At 57.1% G+C, this 16,034-nt stretch overlaps 2 protein-coding genes across 5 annotated transcripts in view; one reads left to right on the forward strand and one right to left on the reverse strand.

Annotated features, from left to right (window-relative positions):
• DEPP1 (DEPP autophagy regulator 1) lies at positions 1–14,086 on the reverse strand. Its single transcript, XM_074999952.1, has 2 exons — positions 13,373–14,086; positions 1–8,808 (listed from the first exon to the last, which is right to left on the reverse strand). Exon 2 carries the CDS (start codon positions 8,805–8,807, stop codon positions 8,133–8,135), a length of 675 nt encoding a protein of 224 aa, XP_074856053.1. The 5' UTR covers position 8,808; positions 13,373–14,086; the 3' UTR covers positions 1–8,132.
• Positions 11,338–16,034, forward strand: part of PAOX (polyamine oxidase) — an 18,505-nt gene continuing 13,808 nt past the window's right edge. Inside the window, exon 1 of one of the 4 annotated variants that reach the window (XM_074999947.1) lies at positions 11,338–11,872. In XM_074999947.1, the coding sequence (XP_074856048.1) occupies positions 11,443–11,872 (430 nt within the window). In that variant the 5' untranslated portion in view covers positions 11,338–11,442. The remainder of the gene's footprint in view (positions 11,873–16,034) is intronic. The other 3 variants (XM_074999945.1, XM_074999951.1, XM_074999948.1) reach the window with 3 other exon arrangements.

The raw sequence follows: 16,034 nt of genomic DNA on the forward strand, positions 1-16,034 counted from the left end.
AAAGATTTATTTTATAGGAAAAAGAATTGAGAGCTATTTACAAAGCAAAAGCAGGTATGCATTGATATACAAATGAGTTCAAACCTTAATTTTCAAAAGCAGCTTCTATAGTAAGCAAATGCGATATGTCGTTTGGGATTAACAAAGGCTCATGCCTCAAAGATCTTATGCCACCCCTCGCCCTCCACCCCAGTTCAAATGGTTTCCTTTTCAATATGTAGTTTTTTTTCCCCCCAGTCTCTTTCCTATCCAGGAGTGGCGACTCTACCACAGGATGAGCCATTCAGTTTTGCTGACACTTGGCGTCATGTGAGACATCAGTTTCTCTTTAATTTCTGAGAAACTGGTTGATGACCGGTGACCTCAGACTTAGAAGATGTTTTAGTAAACCCATACAGTTCAATCTTAACAACTTTATAGACAACGTCATCACGTATATCTTATCAGGACAACAATGATCAGCAAATTATGAGTTTTTGACTGCTACTCTTAAAGCATACTTTGTACAATACTTATCCTAATTCCATTCGATTCCTGTCAATTCTTTTTATGAAAGCAATCGGATGCTCTCCATTTGTATCAGCATAGTACGTAGGCTAATGGCTGACGTCTCTGTACACAGTTCAAACAGTCTGTCAGAATCAGGGTGAGTTAGTACAAGCTATTCAGACAAGATTTTCTTTACCTTGTCAAGTCCTTCCTGGCACATTTTCATCCAAGTGATGTTATTTGGCTGGGACTTTTAAAGTAAATCTGTAACTGCAGATACAATGTAATTGACCTGCCACATACAAACCTTCTGTAAAAGATTAGCAGACCTATGAATGATTGAACCTTTTCTGGAGCAGGTGAGAGTTGGTTGGGGATATAGGCCTATTTACAGGGGGCTCCAACTTTCAAAGAATTCAGGTTACGTGACCTCCCTCTACTCCTTGTCCCAAATGAGGAACTCAAGCTGCCCCAGTTTTATACTTAGAGACTTTTACAGCCACTCTTTGTGTTTTGACAGCACAAGTCTCAAGTGTTCTCTGTGACCTGCTGGTATGTTCTTGCAAAGTGCTGTAAACGGTTTAAGGCTCAGCCGAGCAGCCTCTGGCAGGTGGCCCCAGAATGAAGTCCAACAGGAAGGGTGTGACTTTGTGGATTCCTAGATCAGCCATGAAAATAGGTTTTTTGTTGTTTTTTTTTTTTCTGGGCAGCCTTATCTGCCAATAATCTGCAGTGAAATCAAACACACTGAGATACTTAGTTTTGCTTAAAATGCCCAGTTCCCGGACTCACACGTCTGGGGCTGTGTTCCTGTAATCCACACACCACCTGCCTGTGTTGTCTCACTTACAGGCCAAGTCCACAGATAACACCCAAGAGCTGTTTAATCAATCTCAGGTTGAACTACAGGCCACATGTGGAGTGCGGGGGTGGCACATGGCACTCGCTAACAATGGCGATTGGTGAAGGGGATTGCAGGGGTACTGGCCATGTGCCTTGCCCCCTGCCCCATGTTCTCCCCTGCTCTGCCCCCCAGCATGCCCCCCAAGCTCACTGGAAGCAGCACTAGCGGGGAGTGGGCGTATGGATGCTGACAGGCACACAGCACTCCCCCCCTGCACCCACACACGCCCACGTGCACCATCCCTGCAAGCCAGCAACTTGAATTCCACCCAGTGCTGAGCAGGCCCAACCGGCTGCTTCAAAGGCTGTCCGTTTTATTTTGTTGGCACGTAGCAGATGTACATGATCCAGTATTGTAAAAGGGGTGAACGCTGGGATACAGACCTTCACAGGGGATAACAGCACCCCACGCTGCACCCAGCCTTTTATCCTTTTCCATAGTCCACCTGGGATTGGTGGCTTTTCTTGTTGGGTAACAAGATATTTTATTGGAGAGGAGCACTTCATACAACTTAATGTCTTTCTATTTCTCCTTCTGCCTCCTCCATATGGCTTCCAAACAGCATCAGTTGAAGACCCTTTCTCCAGAATACCTTGTGTAACATATCAGTTTTAATGTTACGACCTGCTGACTGTGTATATCGTAGCTTTGTGCAGGGATCATTCTTGTATGTGAAGTTAGAAAGATGAACTGTGAATCTGGTTATAATTCTAAATATGCTAACGGGAACTGTTACTGGCGCCCTGGAACCCTAATGGCTCGGTGATCGACTCAACAACATGGAAACAGCCTTGTTTGTCCTGTAAATCCAGGCAGCGATTGAGGCTGGAGAGACATGTGGCTATGCCACCTGGTACTGGAATCCATTTTGAAGTGGGAGAGAAGGGAGTGTGAATGGAGCTGTAGCTTGCACTAACCCAGCAGGATCGCAGCAACGTGTCTCACTCACAGCTTCCCCAGAACCCCGGGAACCCAGAACGAATGGTTGTGACATGGCTGGTCCCTCACTGCTGCCAGCATGGGGCTATGAGCAGCAGCACCCCACGCTGCACCCAGCTGCCATGTTAGTTGACCTCTGGAGCACACCACTCCACAGGTGCTCATCAAACCAATGGCTAGTGCACCCCAGCCATGTGGCTCATCTCTGCCCCCGGTGCCCTGCCAGACCCATGGTTTCAGGAGCCTGCACTGAGCACCAGCTGGCTGGCACGCTGCTTGTGGATGTACCGTCCCTGGCCGGGAGATCATCACACATAAGGAATGTGTTCGTTACAGATCACTTACATGGAAGAGGGAGAGTTTCAGGGCGTGTCAATGGAAAAAATTAGTTGCTTTCTTTGCGAGACCTGCTGGGTAGCACCTGAAGCAGTGGTGTTTTGCCTATTGTAACCAGCTTGTTGCTGTAAAGTCACAACTTAAATTATCGCCCAGTGTAAATATTGTGGAAGTTTAGAAATTGTTGTGGGGGCGACCGGGCAGTCATCATCACTGAGCAAGATGTGCATTGCACAGGGCTCCCCTCAGCAGAACACTGTGGAGCAGAAGGGTGTGAGTAGCAGTTGAGTGAGCTGGGAGGGCTCTGGGCTTACACACAAGTCTGCTTTGACTAGTCTGTCCCCGCTCTGCTCAAAGGTCGAACTAAAGCCTTAACCGTGGCTGGGGTCTGTAGTATTCTGTGAGAATCTGCCCTGGCAGATCGCGAGATTGTTATGGGCAGGCCCAGCCCAGAGCCACTGAGAGCTAAAACCAAAGGCTTTTGCCGAGAGCCAAATCTACAAAGCAGCCACAAGGGGCAGCTGGCGCAGCGCAGTGGACAAGGGGCGGCAAGCAGCCAGCAAGCGATCCTGCCCAAGTGCGACAAGTGTCTCCATGCTGACGTGCCTGTGAACTCCAGGTTGGCACAGACCGGCCTGCACTGGGAGTGGTGAGAGGAGGCAGAGGTACCCTCAATAAGCAGGGGCATGCAGGTAAAGAGCTCTAAGCAAGGGCCTTGGCTCAGCACACTCTGGGGACAGCACCTTGCTTAATGGGGTTTGCCTCTCCTTTGCTCAGCCGTCTTGCATGCGTCCTGTGTGAATGCACGGTCGGTTGGGCACCCAGCAGGTGGGGTGAGATTGTCCCAGGTTACTGGGCAGTGGCTCGGGCTGCTTGGCTGCGTTATTCACAGAATCCCCGAGGAACTGAACCTGGGCCTGCTGGTGGTCACCTGCCATTAATGAAAGGGGTACGCATGGCTGGCCCCTCGCTGCAGCACAGGGCAATGGGCAGCGGCACTCACACTGCACCCATCTGCCACGGTAGTTGACCTTTGAAGCCCACCAATTGCTAGTACACCCTTGCCAGGTGGCCCGCCCCTGCTTCACCCCCAGGACCTAGGATACAAGGTCACAAGCTGCACAGCAGCTGGCTGGCAAGCGGCCTGTGGATGTACCATCCCTGGCCAGGAGTTCACCGCGTACTGACCAAGGGGCTGTTTGCTTCCTCCCCAGCTGCATCCTTGTTGACAAAGGGCCTCGCACAGCAGCAGGACTGGCCCAGCTTAAAATAGCCCACGCGGTGTGCAGAGGAAACTGACCAGCCGCTGCCTCTGCCTCCCTTTGCTTGGGTGCGGCGACCGGCCTGACAGCTCAGCGCCCTCACAGCAGGTCGGCAAACGAGCAAACGGCGGGCGGTTGCCAACAACCCCTCTCGAGCAGCCAGCTGCTTCCCCAGCCCTCCCTAGCCCAGACCCAGCAGGCCCTGCTCTGGGTTTGGCAGAGCCCAGCTGCCCCGGCTGAGCAATGGTTTTTTCCATCACGCATGGGGCACGTCGGAGAGAAAGCAGCTGCTCAGACCCTGGCTTAGTGCAAACCGAGGTGTTACCCTCTTCCAGACACCGGGGCCGTGTCTACACTAGACCACAATTTCGAAAGGGCCCCGCTAATGGCCAAATCGGAGAATACTAATGAGGCCCTGAAGTGAATATTCAACGCCTCATTAGCATGCCGCCGGCGGCAGCACTTTGAAAGTGCCACGTTTCCCTCGCGCGCAGCTCAGCTACATGGGGCCCTTTTCGAAAGGACCCCGCCAGCGTTGAAATCCCCTCATCCCTGTCAGCTGCTCCTTTGCTCGTTTGCCGACCTGCTCTGCTGCGAGGGTGCAGAGCTGTCACGCCGGTCACCATGCCCAAGCAAAAGGAGGTGGAGGCAGCAGCTGGTCAGCTTCCTCTGCACGCTGCATGGGCTATTCTAAGCTGAGCAGCCCGGGCCAGCCCTGGGACAGTCTCACCCCACCTGCTGGGTGCCTGCGAAGGCAGTTCTTCCCCTCCCGCAAGCACAGGCTGAGCTACCAACAGCTGGCTCAACAAAAACCTAAAGTGCATTTACACAGGACACACGCAATAGGGCTAAGCAGGGAGAGGCCGACCCCGGGAAGCAAGGCTCTGTCCCCAGCTGGTAGGAACGAGGGGATTTCGACATTGGCGGGGTCCTTTCAAAAGGGCCGCGTGTAGCCGAGCCGCACGTGAGCGAAACATGGCACTTTCCAAGTGCAGCGGCTGGCGGCATGCTAATGAGGTGCTGAATATTCATTTTAGCACCTCATTTGTATTGTCCGATTTGGCCATTAGCACGGCCCTTTCGAAATTTTGGCCAAGTGTAGACACGGCCCAGGGGAGCAGGAATGAGGTTTTCAAGTCCCAGCTTGACAAAGCCCTGGCCGGGATGATTTAGTTGGGGTTGCTCCTGCTTTGGGCAGGGGTCTGGACGAGAGGACCTGCTGAGGTCCCTTCCAGCCCTAGGCTTCTTTGACAAGTCTGTTGTCCCTGTGTGGCATTGTGGGGGGCGTTTGGAGCAAGAGCAGAGAACCCGTTTGCAGGGCGATGGGTGGTTTGAATGTCCACCAAGCAAAATATTCTCTCCCCCTCCCGCCGGCCATAATAGTGCTACGCAGGTCTTGTGCTCCTCCAGGCCACGACTGAAATTCTGGGGAAAGCGGGGCAAGTCCCACGATCCCCACCTCCTCCTGCTGTGACATCACAACAAACCGGGCCCCGTGTCTTTGCCTCAAGCAAACGCTTGGGGGCAGGTCTGTCCGTTTATTCTGCTGGTCTGGTGCTGGGACTGTTGCTCTGTCACCAGATAAAACAGGTCGGGGGGCGGAAAAACCAAGCCAAAATCAAGAGGAAACATTTCAGTCGATCCAAAAAGAGGGACGTTCGGAGGGAGAACAATTTTCCTTGGTGCAGAATGTTGTCATGTTTCGCTGTTCCAAGGCCGCCCTGGCCCGGCTGCTGAGGCCTTTGTCTTTGCGCAGCCCTGGGCAGGGCAAGGACCTGGCTGGTTTCTTTAGGGATTTGTCAGTTGCCCAAAAACTCATGTGCCCGGACGGGATTTTTCGGTGGTGAAGATTTGCGCCACGATCACAATACGTGGGGGAACGGGGCGTTAAAACTTTCTGGCCCCAGCTGAAGAGGCTGCAGGGCGCCCCCGGTGCAGTTCAGGCGACCATGGGTCGAAACCATTGAATGTACAGCAGCTGTTTGCCCACGAACAAGCAGGTGTCCCCCGAGTGTGTGCCTGGCGGAAGCGAAAGGTCCTGGGGTGTTATCACCCCTCTCTCCGCCCGCTCTCTCTCCAGACATGGCCAGTGGCTGCCAGGGGTGGGGAGGCCCCTCATGTTGCGGGTGGGGTGGGATGGGTTTGCCGTGGGGGGGGATTGGTTTTGGGGGTGGGATGGGGTTGCTGGGGTGGGGGTTGGTTTTTTGCATCCCCCTGTGCTAACCCTGGCCCTGAGGCTGGTGGGGCTGTTGCCCCTTGGATGGGTGGGGGACGGAGGCTCAGGCACGCTCGCTCTCAGACAGCCAGGCGGGCTGTGGCAGTGCAGGGAACTCCAGCTGTGGCGCTGGGCCGGCTTCCCTTCCCCTTGTCAGCGTTCCCAGGAAGGAGGGTAGGACGGTGACCCAGCCCCAGGCGTGGCACTGGGACGAGCTGGTGGCGCGTCTGCTGGTGTGGGTCACTCGCCCACGGGGGGGGCACAGAGATGGAAGAATCAGTCTCTGCGACAGCCTTAGATGACCAGCTGCTGGGTTTAGCACCAGCTCTAGAGACTCCTGTACTGAGGTCCCAGGTTTGAGCCCCCTGTGGGCAGTTACACAGGCTGCATGGGGGCTGCAGGTGGAAGGACGGGCCTGCCTTCTGCTGCTGCCCCAGTGCCAGCCCTGCAGTGTCTGGCAAGAGCAGGCTCTGCCCCCCAGGGCTGGCTGAGCGCTTGTCCCCCGGCACTGAAGCACCTGGACCAGCAGCCCTTGCATGAGTGGCTTGGGGCATGTGAGGCTGCAGGGGTGCCCCAGTGGCCAGGCTTTTAGCACAGAGAGGTGGTGATGGCCCAGATGTGGATGGGGGGTTCCCTAATGACAGTGTCCACCACCTGCAGGCCTCTAGCCCCCCCCGGCCCCCCAGTGCAAACACTCGAGTCCTTCCCCTGCCTGCGGGGCCAGGGGATGCTTGGAGAGCAGGGAGCAACCCAGGGAGGGGTCCAGGCCCTGCAGGTGGGGCGGGGGGCTGTGGAATCGGGATGGGGCGCGTTTCACTGGGCAGGCAGCCCCAAGCACAGCCAGTGACCTAGCAGCATCCTCCCAAGGACGGTGCACCGGGGGCTGGCCGGGCTCGGTGGCACCAGGCTCAGCACCCACCACGGGTCCAGAGTGGGTACTGCCCCCGCCCCCCAGCTCGGGCCCAGCTGGTCTAACGAAGACGTTCCTTGGCGAGGGCCTTTGTGTTCGCTCCTCTGCTGTGGCCTCTCATCCTGCACCCATCGCTGCAGGGCCAGGGGCCCGGCCGGGTGCTCTGACCTCGGGCCTGCAGGAGGGGCTGTGTCGCCCAGCTCCGGGGGAGCGCTCCCCCCGTGCCGAGTGGGTCCCAGCCTGGCTCTGGGAAGGGGAGGTTTGAGCTGAGCCGGGGCCGAGGAAGTTCTCCCCTCCCCAGACGAGCTGTGCGAACTTCCCCCCTGCCTGGAGCTGGCTGCCTGGGGCTGCCCCGGTGCAGCGGGACTGCGTCGGCCCCGCAAGCGTGCGACACGTGCGACACGTGCCTCGGGGAGCCCCTCGCTCCCAGCCCCTTGCGCCCGCCTCGGCGCTGCAGCCACCCTCGGCTCCCCTCTGTGGGGCCAGCCTGAGCCAGGCCTGGGCCTCTGTTCGGGGGGGACTCCAGGGCACCCGAGCTGGGGGTCTGGCTGCCGGGTTGCCCCAGTGCTCCCCAGCCCCCCAGAGAAGCAGCAGCCCCTGGGACAGCAGAGCACCACCCTCTAGGCTGGGGGCATGGGCAGAGGGGTGAGCCGGGCGGGGGGGGCTGTGTCGGAGCCCAACGGGAGGAGGGACCACGGAGGAGACAAGGAGGGGCGGGGTGGGGATGAGAGGCCATGCAGGACAGGGGCACTGCAGCAGGGCTGAGCACTGCCCTCCGGTTCACCCCTTTGCCGAGCGAGGAAGCACCGGAGGCCCTAGCCCGAAGCTGGACTGAACCAGGGCCCTGCCCGTGACCACTGCTCCCTGCCGGCACGTGCACCTATCCCCCGGGGCAGTGTCCTGCTGGGTGCCAGGAGAGCCCCGGCTGCCCTGCGCCCGGCCCTGTGGGTGCCGGCTGGAGACTGGGCAGCGGCTGGCCTGGGGCGGGGCTGGGCAGAGCGGCACGTACCCCTGGGCTGGGCGCCCAGAGAACAGCTGGACGGTGCAGCGTTCCCACGGGAGCTTTATTGGAGTCCGTCACAATTCGTAGATGACGGGCAGGCGGGCACCCTGGGCCCGGCTGGGCCTGCCCCGCACGGCACCGCTGGCGAGAGCCGGCCGTCGGCGCCATCGCTGCCAGCGGAATCTCCGCTCCGGAGCGGGGGCCGGGCCGCTTGGCTTCGGGGCCGTGCTGCCGGGGTGGCTGGCAGCGCCAAGGCTGCCCCGGGCGCTCTGCGGGGTGGCCGCGGGGCAGCCGGCGCTGGCCACCCTCTGGGATGAGCAGGGAGAAGGACTCGCCCGTCTCCTGGGGCTCGGGCTCTGCTCCGTCGCTTCAGAGAGCCCAAAGAGCCAGGCCAGCGGGTCGGCGCTGCCGGGGGGCCCCTGGGGGCCGTGCTGCCCATTGAACTGGGCTGTGATGTCCTGCAGCGACGCGGCGTTACCCCGCGCCTCCTCGGGGCTCGGGGGCGTCACCCCACTCCAGGCCACTCTCCCTCGGGCCCTCGGGGGCCGGTGTGGCTTGCTCGGGCAAGGAGAAGGCAGCCCGCTGCCCAGCGAGGGGGGCTGGGCCAGCTGGCTAATGGACCGGACGTACTCCTCCAGCCCGGCCAGGGGCTCTTCGGCCTGCACAGGGCTCCCTCCCGCACCCAGCAGCTCCCCCGTCTCGCTGATCGGGGGCAGGTCGGTCCTGGAGATCCGCCGTCTGGCTCGCATGCTGCAAAGACAGGGTGAGAGAATGAGACGCGTGGCTGGGCATCGGTAGAACACCCCAACCCGCCGCTCACGTCGGCCAATCTGGGCTCAGTTTCCCCACCTACTCCGGATGGCGCCGTTCCCCTGGGAGCAAGCTCAGGCCCTGCGAGTGTGCGCCTGCCGTGAGCTGAAGTGTCTGATGCCAGAGGGGGAGAAGTACCCCAAAAGTTACTTGAGTAAAAGTGCAGATACTTGAGTACAATAATGATGTGACATGCGGGGGGGGGTGTACTATCCCTCAAGTCGTTTTCCAGAGGGACAGGGAAGAGGTGTACTTCAGCACATTCCCCCAAAGCAGCTGTACTTTTACTCAAGTAATTTTGGGGGTACTTTTTCCACCTCTGTCTTACGCCCAGGAAAGCCACAGATCCGAGGCCAGAAGGGACTGGTGTGAGCCAGCCTGACCTGCTGTGGAGCACAGGCTGGAGAACTGCCCCACAATAATCCCTAGGGCAGGCGTCATAGGCAGAGAACCAGCCAAGCCTGCTTGAAGCAGGGTCAGGGATGCAGAATCGACCAGGACCAGCGCTCCCTGAAAGCTGAGCGCTTGGCCGGCCGCGCAGGAGAGATTCAGGTGCCACCCAGCTGATTAGCAGAGCGCCCACAGCCGGCAGCGTGTCCCCCTATGGGTGGTGCACATCCCCACATGCCTTGCTGCACACAACAAAATTTATTCCGCCCATGGATGGACACAGTTAGAGGGAACCCTGACAGTGACCCCTGGGTCAATTGTTCCAGTACCTAATGTTGGTGGGCTGGCGCACCCAGCCACGCCAGCACAGACAGCCCGCAGCTGGCCTTGCCTGGGGCTGCATCCCAGCGCGCCAGCAGCCCGTTGGTGCTCCCCGGGTCTGAGGTGCTCAGGTAGTCCCAGCCCAGGCAGCACGGTGTCCCGTCTCACAGCTGGGACGCAGAGTCAGGGCACCGGCCGCAGCCCCAGAGAGGGGATCGCAGGGTGTGCTCCATCTCAAGAGGCCACTGCCAGTGGGCCACCCAGAAGGCTGCCGTGTGAAACCCAATGGAGGCGGGAATAAATTCTCCACACCTCCATGGCCTGGAGCAGCCGGAGCAGGTGAACAAAGCTTTTGTTTTTCTGTTTGTCGCACAGCAGGAGGGCGGTTGGACTACAAAGTGCCCAGTCACCCAGCCTGCCAGAGAAGGGTTATCTTGGGGCCTGCCCAGCTATCTTGGGTCTTTTCCCCGGTCCTTCCTGCCGCCCCGGGCCCTTACACAATGCCCAGGGAGCAAGGGATCCCTCGCCCTGCCCAGCTGCAGGAGTCCTGCAATAACACAAATGCAAGAAGCCTGAGAAACAAGCTGGAGGAGTTAGAGGCCCTGGCACAGTCAAAGGAGCGTGAGGTGATTGGGATATTGGAGACTTGGTGGGATGAGTCACATAACTGGAGCACGCTCATGGAAGGGCATGCACCATTCAGGAAGGACAGGCAGGAGAGAAAAGGAGAGTTGCAATGTATGTGAGAGAGCAGTATGATTGCTCAGAGCTCCAGTACACACAGGGAGAAAAGCCAGCCAGGACTCTCTGCGTTAAGCTTAGAGGCGGAAGCACCAGAGGTGGTAATGCGGCTGGTGTCTGCTACAGACTGCCAGATCAGGGAGGTGAGGTGGACGAGCATTACTTCAGACAGCTAAGAGAAGATTCCAGATCACAGGCTCTGGTTCTCCTGGGAGACTTGAATTGCCCGCACATTTGCTGGGAGACCGATACAGCAGCACACAGACAGTCCAGGAGGTTTCTGGAGAATGCTGGGGACAACTTCTTGGTACAAGTGCTGAAGGACCCAACCAAGGGCCGTGCGCAACGTGATCTGTTGCTCACAAACAGGGAAGAACTAGTAGGAAAAACAGAAGTGGGTGGCAACCTGGGCTGAGGCGACCATGAGATGGTGAATTTCAGGATTCTGACAAAAGGAGAAAGGTGAGCAGTAAAATACAGACCCTTGGCTTCAGAAGAGCAGACTTCAACTCCCTGAGAGAATTGATGGGCAGGATCCCCTGGGAAGCTAATATGGAGAGGAGAGGAGTTGAGGAGAACTGGCAGTATTTTAAAGAAGCCTTCCTGAAGGCACAGGAACAAGCCATCCTGATGTGCCGTAAGAAAAGCAAATATGGTGGGCAACCAGCTTGGCTTAGCAGGGAAATCCTTGGTGAGCTTAAACTCAGACAGGATGCATATAAGTGGAAACTTGGCCTGATGACTAAGGAGGAGTGTAAACATACGGCTGGAGAATGCCCGGGGGTATAATCAGGATAGTGAAAGCACAATTGGAACTGCAGCTGGCAGGGGATGTGAAGGGTAACAAGAAGGGCTTCTACAGGCATGTGAACAGTAAGAGTGTGATCAGGGAGGGTGTGGGACTCTTATCAGATGAGGGAGGTAACCTGGTGACAGATGACGTGGGAAAGGCTGACGTACTCAATGCTTTTTTGCCTCTGTCTTCACAGAGAAGGTCATCCCCAGCCAACGGCACTAGGCAGTGCAGTGTGGGAAGGAGGTGGGCAGCCGTCAGTGGGGAAAGAACAAGTCAAGATCTGTTTCGAAAAGCTAGTTGTACACGTATCCACGGGTCCGGATTTAATGCATCCAAGGGTTCTGAGGGGATCGGCAGACGTCATTGCAGAGACTTTGGCTATTATCTCTGAAAACTCCTGGAGATCGGGAGAGGTCCCAGATGACTGGAAAAAGGCAAATGTCGTGCCCAGCTTTAAAAAAAGACAGACAGACAACCCAGCGAACTATAGACCCATCAGCCTCACCTCAGTCCCTGGAAAAATCATGGAGGGGATCCTCAAGGAATCCATTTCAAAGCCCTTGGAAGAGGGGAAAGTGATCAAGAGTAGTCAGCATGGATTCACCAAGGGCAAGTCCTGCCTGACCAATCTGATTGGGTTCTGTGATGAGGTAACTGACTTTGCAGAGATGGGGAAGTCAATGGATGTGAGGTACCTTGACTTCAGCAAAGCTTTTGATACAGTTTCCCACAATACTCTTGCCCATAAGTTAGGAGGTATGTATTGGATACACGGACTGTATGGTTGATAGAAAGCTGGCTAGATGGAAGGTCCCAGCAGGTAGCAAGCAATGGTTCAATGTCTGGCTGGTGGTCAGTTTCAAGTGGAGTGCCCCAGAGATCAGTTCTGGTGCCAGTACTGTTCAATATCTTTATTAATAACCAGGATGAGGGGATGGATTGCACCCTCAGCAAATTTGCAGATGGCGCTAAGCTAGGGGGACAGGTAGCTACATTAGAGGATAGGGGTAGAGTCCAGAGCGATCTAGATAATTTGGAGGATGAGGCCAAAAGAAATCTGATGAAGTTCAACAAGCAGAAGCATAAAGTCCTGCACTTGGGACGGAAGAATCCCAAGCACTGTTACAGGCTGGGGACTGACTGGCTAAGTAGCAGTGCAGGAGAAAAGACCTGGGGATGACAGTGGATGGGAGGCTGGATATCAGCCAGCAGAGTGCCCTCGTAGCCAAGAAAGCTAACGGCACATTGGGGTGCATTAGGAGAAGCATTTCCAGCAGATCTAGAGAAGCTATTATTCCCCTCTACTCAGCGCTGGTGAGGCCACAGCTAGAGTGTTGCATCCAGTTCTGCCCCCACCCCTGCTCCCCACCTGCCCCCCACCCCTAGTATAGAAAGGATGTGGATGCATTTGGAGCAGGTCCAGTGGAAGGCAATGAAAATGATGAGGGGGTTGGAGCACAGGACCTACAAAGAGGGGCTGAGGGATCTGGGCTTATTTAGTTTGCAGAAGAGAAAACTGAGGGTGATTCGATAGCAGCCTTCAACTTCCTGTAGTGGAGCTCTAAAGAGGATGGGGAGAGGCTGTTCTCATGGTGACAGATGGCAGAACAAGGAGCAATGGTCTGAAGTTACAGAGGGGAGGAGTAGGTTGGATATTAGGAGAAACTATTTCCCCAGGCGGGCGGTGAAGCACTGGAATGTGTTGCCTGGAGAGGTGGTGGAATCTCCATCCCTTGAGGTTTTTGAGTTCTGGCTTGACAGGGTCCTGGCCGGGATGGTTTTGTTGGGGTTGCTCCTGCTTTGGGCAGGGAGCTGGACTAGATGACCTCCTGAGGTCCCTTCGAGCCCTAGGATTCTATGATTCTAACCCAGGGGAGCCAAAGACAGCTTGGCCTCCTCAGCTGCAGCTGCCTAAGGCCATGGCAGGACCCAAAGCAACCAAGGCTTTGGCAAAGCTGCCGTCCTTTCAAACTGGACAGTCCGGCTCCCCAGCTGCTCCCGCCGGTTAGCACTGAGGTCGGAGGGTTCCTTCCCATGCTGCAGAATGGGGCCCCTTTGCCCTTGGAGCCGGACAGGCAGGGTGGCTATTTTCTTTAGGGCTCAAGCTCCAAAAGACCTGGGTTTTCGCTCCGTGCTGGAGCAGCCCAGCTTGGCCTTTCCTCCTCCACTCACCGAGCTGTTAGGATACCAAGTAGTACAGCTCCCAGCGCACACCCCTGACTTTATTGCTGCCAAGAGAGCATGTTCTCATCTTACCTTGAGCGGGGGAAGTTGCTGCCTTCCTAGGAAATGAGGTCCTAGCAGTGCACTGAAGTCCCTGGTACTGCCTCTGTTTGCTGTGACTCAGGGAGGGCCAGCGAGCTGTCTAACCAACCCCACGTTTGCCGGAGGCTGTACTGAATCAAGGTCAGGATGTTACTCAACAGCTCTGCTCCCTCCGCCTGCATTTATACCTTCCTGCCTGTGGCTGTAACTCACTGCCAGCAGCTGCCCAAAATAGAAGCTGCAGTGAACAAGGCGAAGTCAGGAAGACAGAGGGCGGGGTGTCCTCGGAGGAAAAACACAGGCTAGCAGAGGGAGGGGCTGGGTAATTTCAGTGACCTCTCAGCAAATGTTTCTCTCTTAGATTATGGTCCCAGCAGAGGTTCTTTATAACTGATTTTCCAAGGAATCTTCGCTTCATGCAAATCCATGGAGGAGGTTTGCTGTCCTTGGGTACAGCCAGTCCCGGGGCTCTGGCAGTTTTGAAGGGCGCTATGGAAAAAGCCCTTGGAAATCTATTTTTGCAGGAACACAACAGGCGGCTGAAACAATCCCGACAGCGCTGAGCTGGCTCCACCCCAGAGCTCGTTGGAGGGTTGCAGTCTGCCCAGTGGTTGCAAAACCTCTGGCCTGAACGGCCCCTCTGGAGCAAAGCTGGGTTTGCCCTTGGCAGTGGGCCAAATTTCCCCGCCGCGAGGGTGTTTGTGGCCCAGGTTCCATTCTCGTCAGTTCTGGGTGGGAATCCTCAAACCCTCCCAGTGTTTCGGGGGATGAAATACCGAGAACTGGAAGTGCCCTTGTGCCACGCTGGCCGAGGGGTCTGAGCTCAGGCTGCATATCCCTGTCAGTTCTGGGGCAAGGGGGTATATCAAATATCAAAGGGTTCAAATTGCAAACAGGAAAGTCGCCCTTTTAATGGAAAGACGGGGTCAAAACCCCGGCTGGTGTCCACCAGTCATAGGCCCTGGGGAGTTAATGGGCCAGATTCCAACTGGTGTGAATGAGCCAGATCCCAGCTGGCATAAATCGCAACGCTCCATTGGAGTCAATGGGCCGGACCCTCACCAGTATCAATGGACAACGCTCCATTGGAGTCAATGGGCCGGACCCTTAACGGTATCAATGGACAATACTCCATTGGAGTCAATGGGCCAGACCCTCACCAGTAGCAATGGACAACACTCCAGTGGAGTCCAGGGGCCAGATCCCTAGGCGGTGTCGATGGGCACCACTCCATTGGAGTCAGTCCCAGCTGGCAGTGGTTGAGAACAAGGGGATGGTACTGCCCAGGGGACCCTCTCTCCTCGGGGATGTTACAGGGTTACCAAGCCAGCCAGCACCCCCAGGGAGGGAGCACCTCGGTGCTGCAGTGCTCGGCCCAGCCATGGTGCTCAGCAGACGCCAGGGCCGCGGTGTCTGCCCCAGCGCTGGGGGAACGGCCCCGTTGCACCTCCTGGACAGGCGGTGCCAGCGGCAAAGGAGACACACCTGTCCACAGCCCCTGGCTGTGGCCAATGGCGACGGGAGGGCCCTGATCCAGGAGCAGTGCCAGGCACCATGCCAGGGCGGTGTACGCAGCTGGCAGTTTAGTCAGTGAGACTGTGCCAGGCCAGCGAGGGCAGGGCATGGGGGCCAGCTGTTCTCCCACGTGGGCGGTGGGTCTCACTTAGCACACCGGCAGCGAGCCAGCAGCTGCTCTGGGGCTGAAAATTAGGGGGCAAACTGACACACCTCTGAGTGTGTGCACACGTGTGCAGTACTCCTCTGAGTGTGTGCACACGTGTGTGGTACTCCTCTGTGTGTGTGCACACATGTGCAGTACTCCTCTGAGTGTGTGCACAAGTGTGCACAGGTGGTACTCCTCTGTGTGTGCACACGTGCACAGGCAGTACTCCTCTATGAGTGCACATGTGTGTGGTACTCCTCTGTGTGTGCACACATGTGCACAGGCGGTACTCCTCTATGAGTGCACATGTGTGTGGTACTCCTCTGTGTGTGCACACGTGTGCAGGCGGTACTCCTCTATGAGTGCACATGTGTGTGGTACTCCTCTGTGTGTGCGCACATGTGCGCAGGCGGTACTCCTCTATGAGTGCACGTGTGTGGTACTCCTCTGTGTGTGCGCACACGTGCGCAGGCGGTACTCCTCTATGAGTGCACACGTGTGTGGTACTCCTCTGTGTGTGTGCACACGTGCGCAGGCGGTACTCCACTATGAGTGCACATGTGTGTGGTACTCCTCTGTGTGTGTGCACACATGCGCAGGCGGTACTCCTCTATGAGTGCACATGTGTGTGGTACTCCTCTGTGTGTGTGCACACGTGTGCAGGCGGTACTCCTCAAGGGGATGGTACTGCCCAGGGGACCCTCTCTCCACAGGGATGTTACAGGGTTACCAAGCCAGCCAGCACCCCCAGGGAGGGAGCACATGCCCTAGACTGCCCAGGCCAGGCCCTCCCCAGGGAGCAGGTCCTGCTGACGTGCTTGCAGAGGAGAGGGCTGGAGGATCTCTCCTGAGGCCTGGTACACAGGAGCCACAGGCCGGAGCGGGGCCCTCTCCATTGTCCTGCGCAGTGGGCAGCCGGGGAGCAGCGTGGCGCTGAGGGGAGGGTGCCCAGGGCATGCACACTGCAATTGCCAGGCAGGCCCGGAGCAG

The sequence above is a fragment of the Carettochelys insculpta genome, chromosome 7 (assembly GCF_033958435.1).
Source record: "Carettochelys insculpta isolate YL-2023 chromosome 7, ASM3395843v1, whole genome shotgun sequence".
Taxonomy (NCBI): Eukaryota; Metazoa; Chordata; order Testudines; family Carettochelyidae; genus Carettochelys; species Carettochelys insculpta.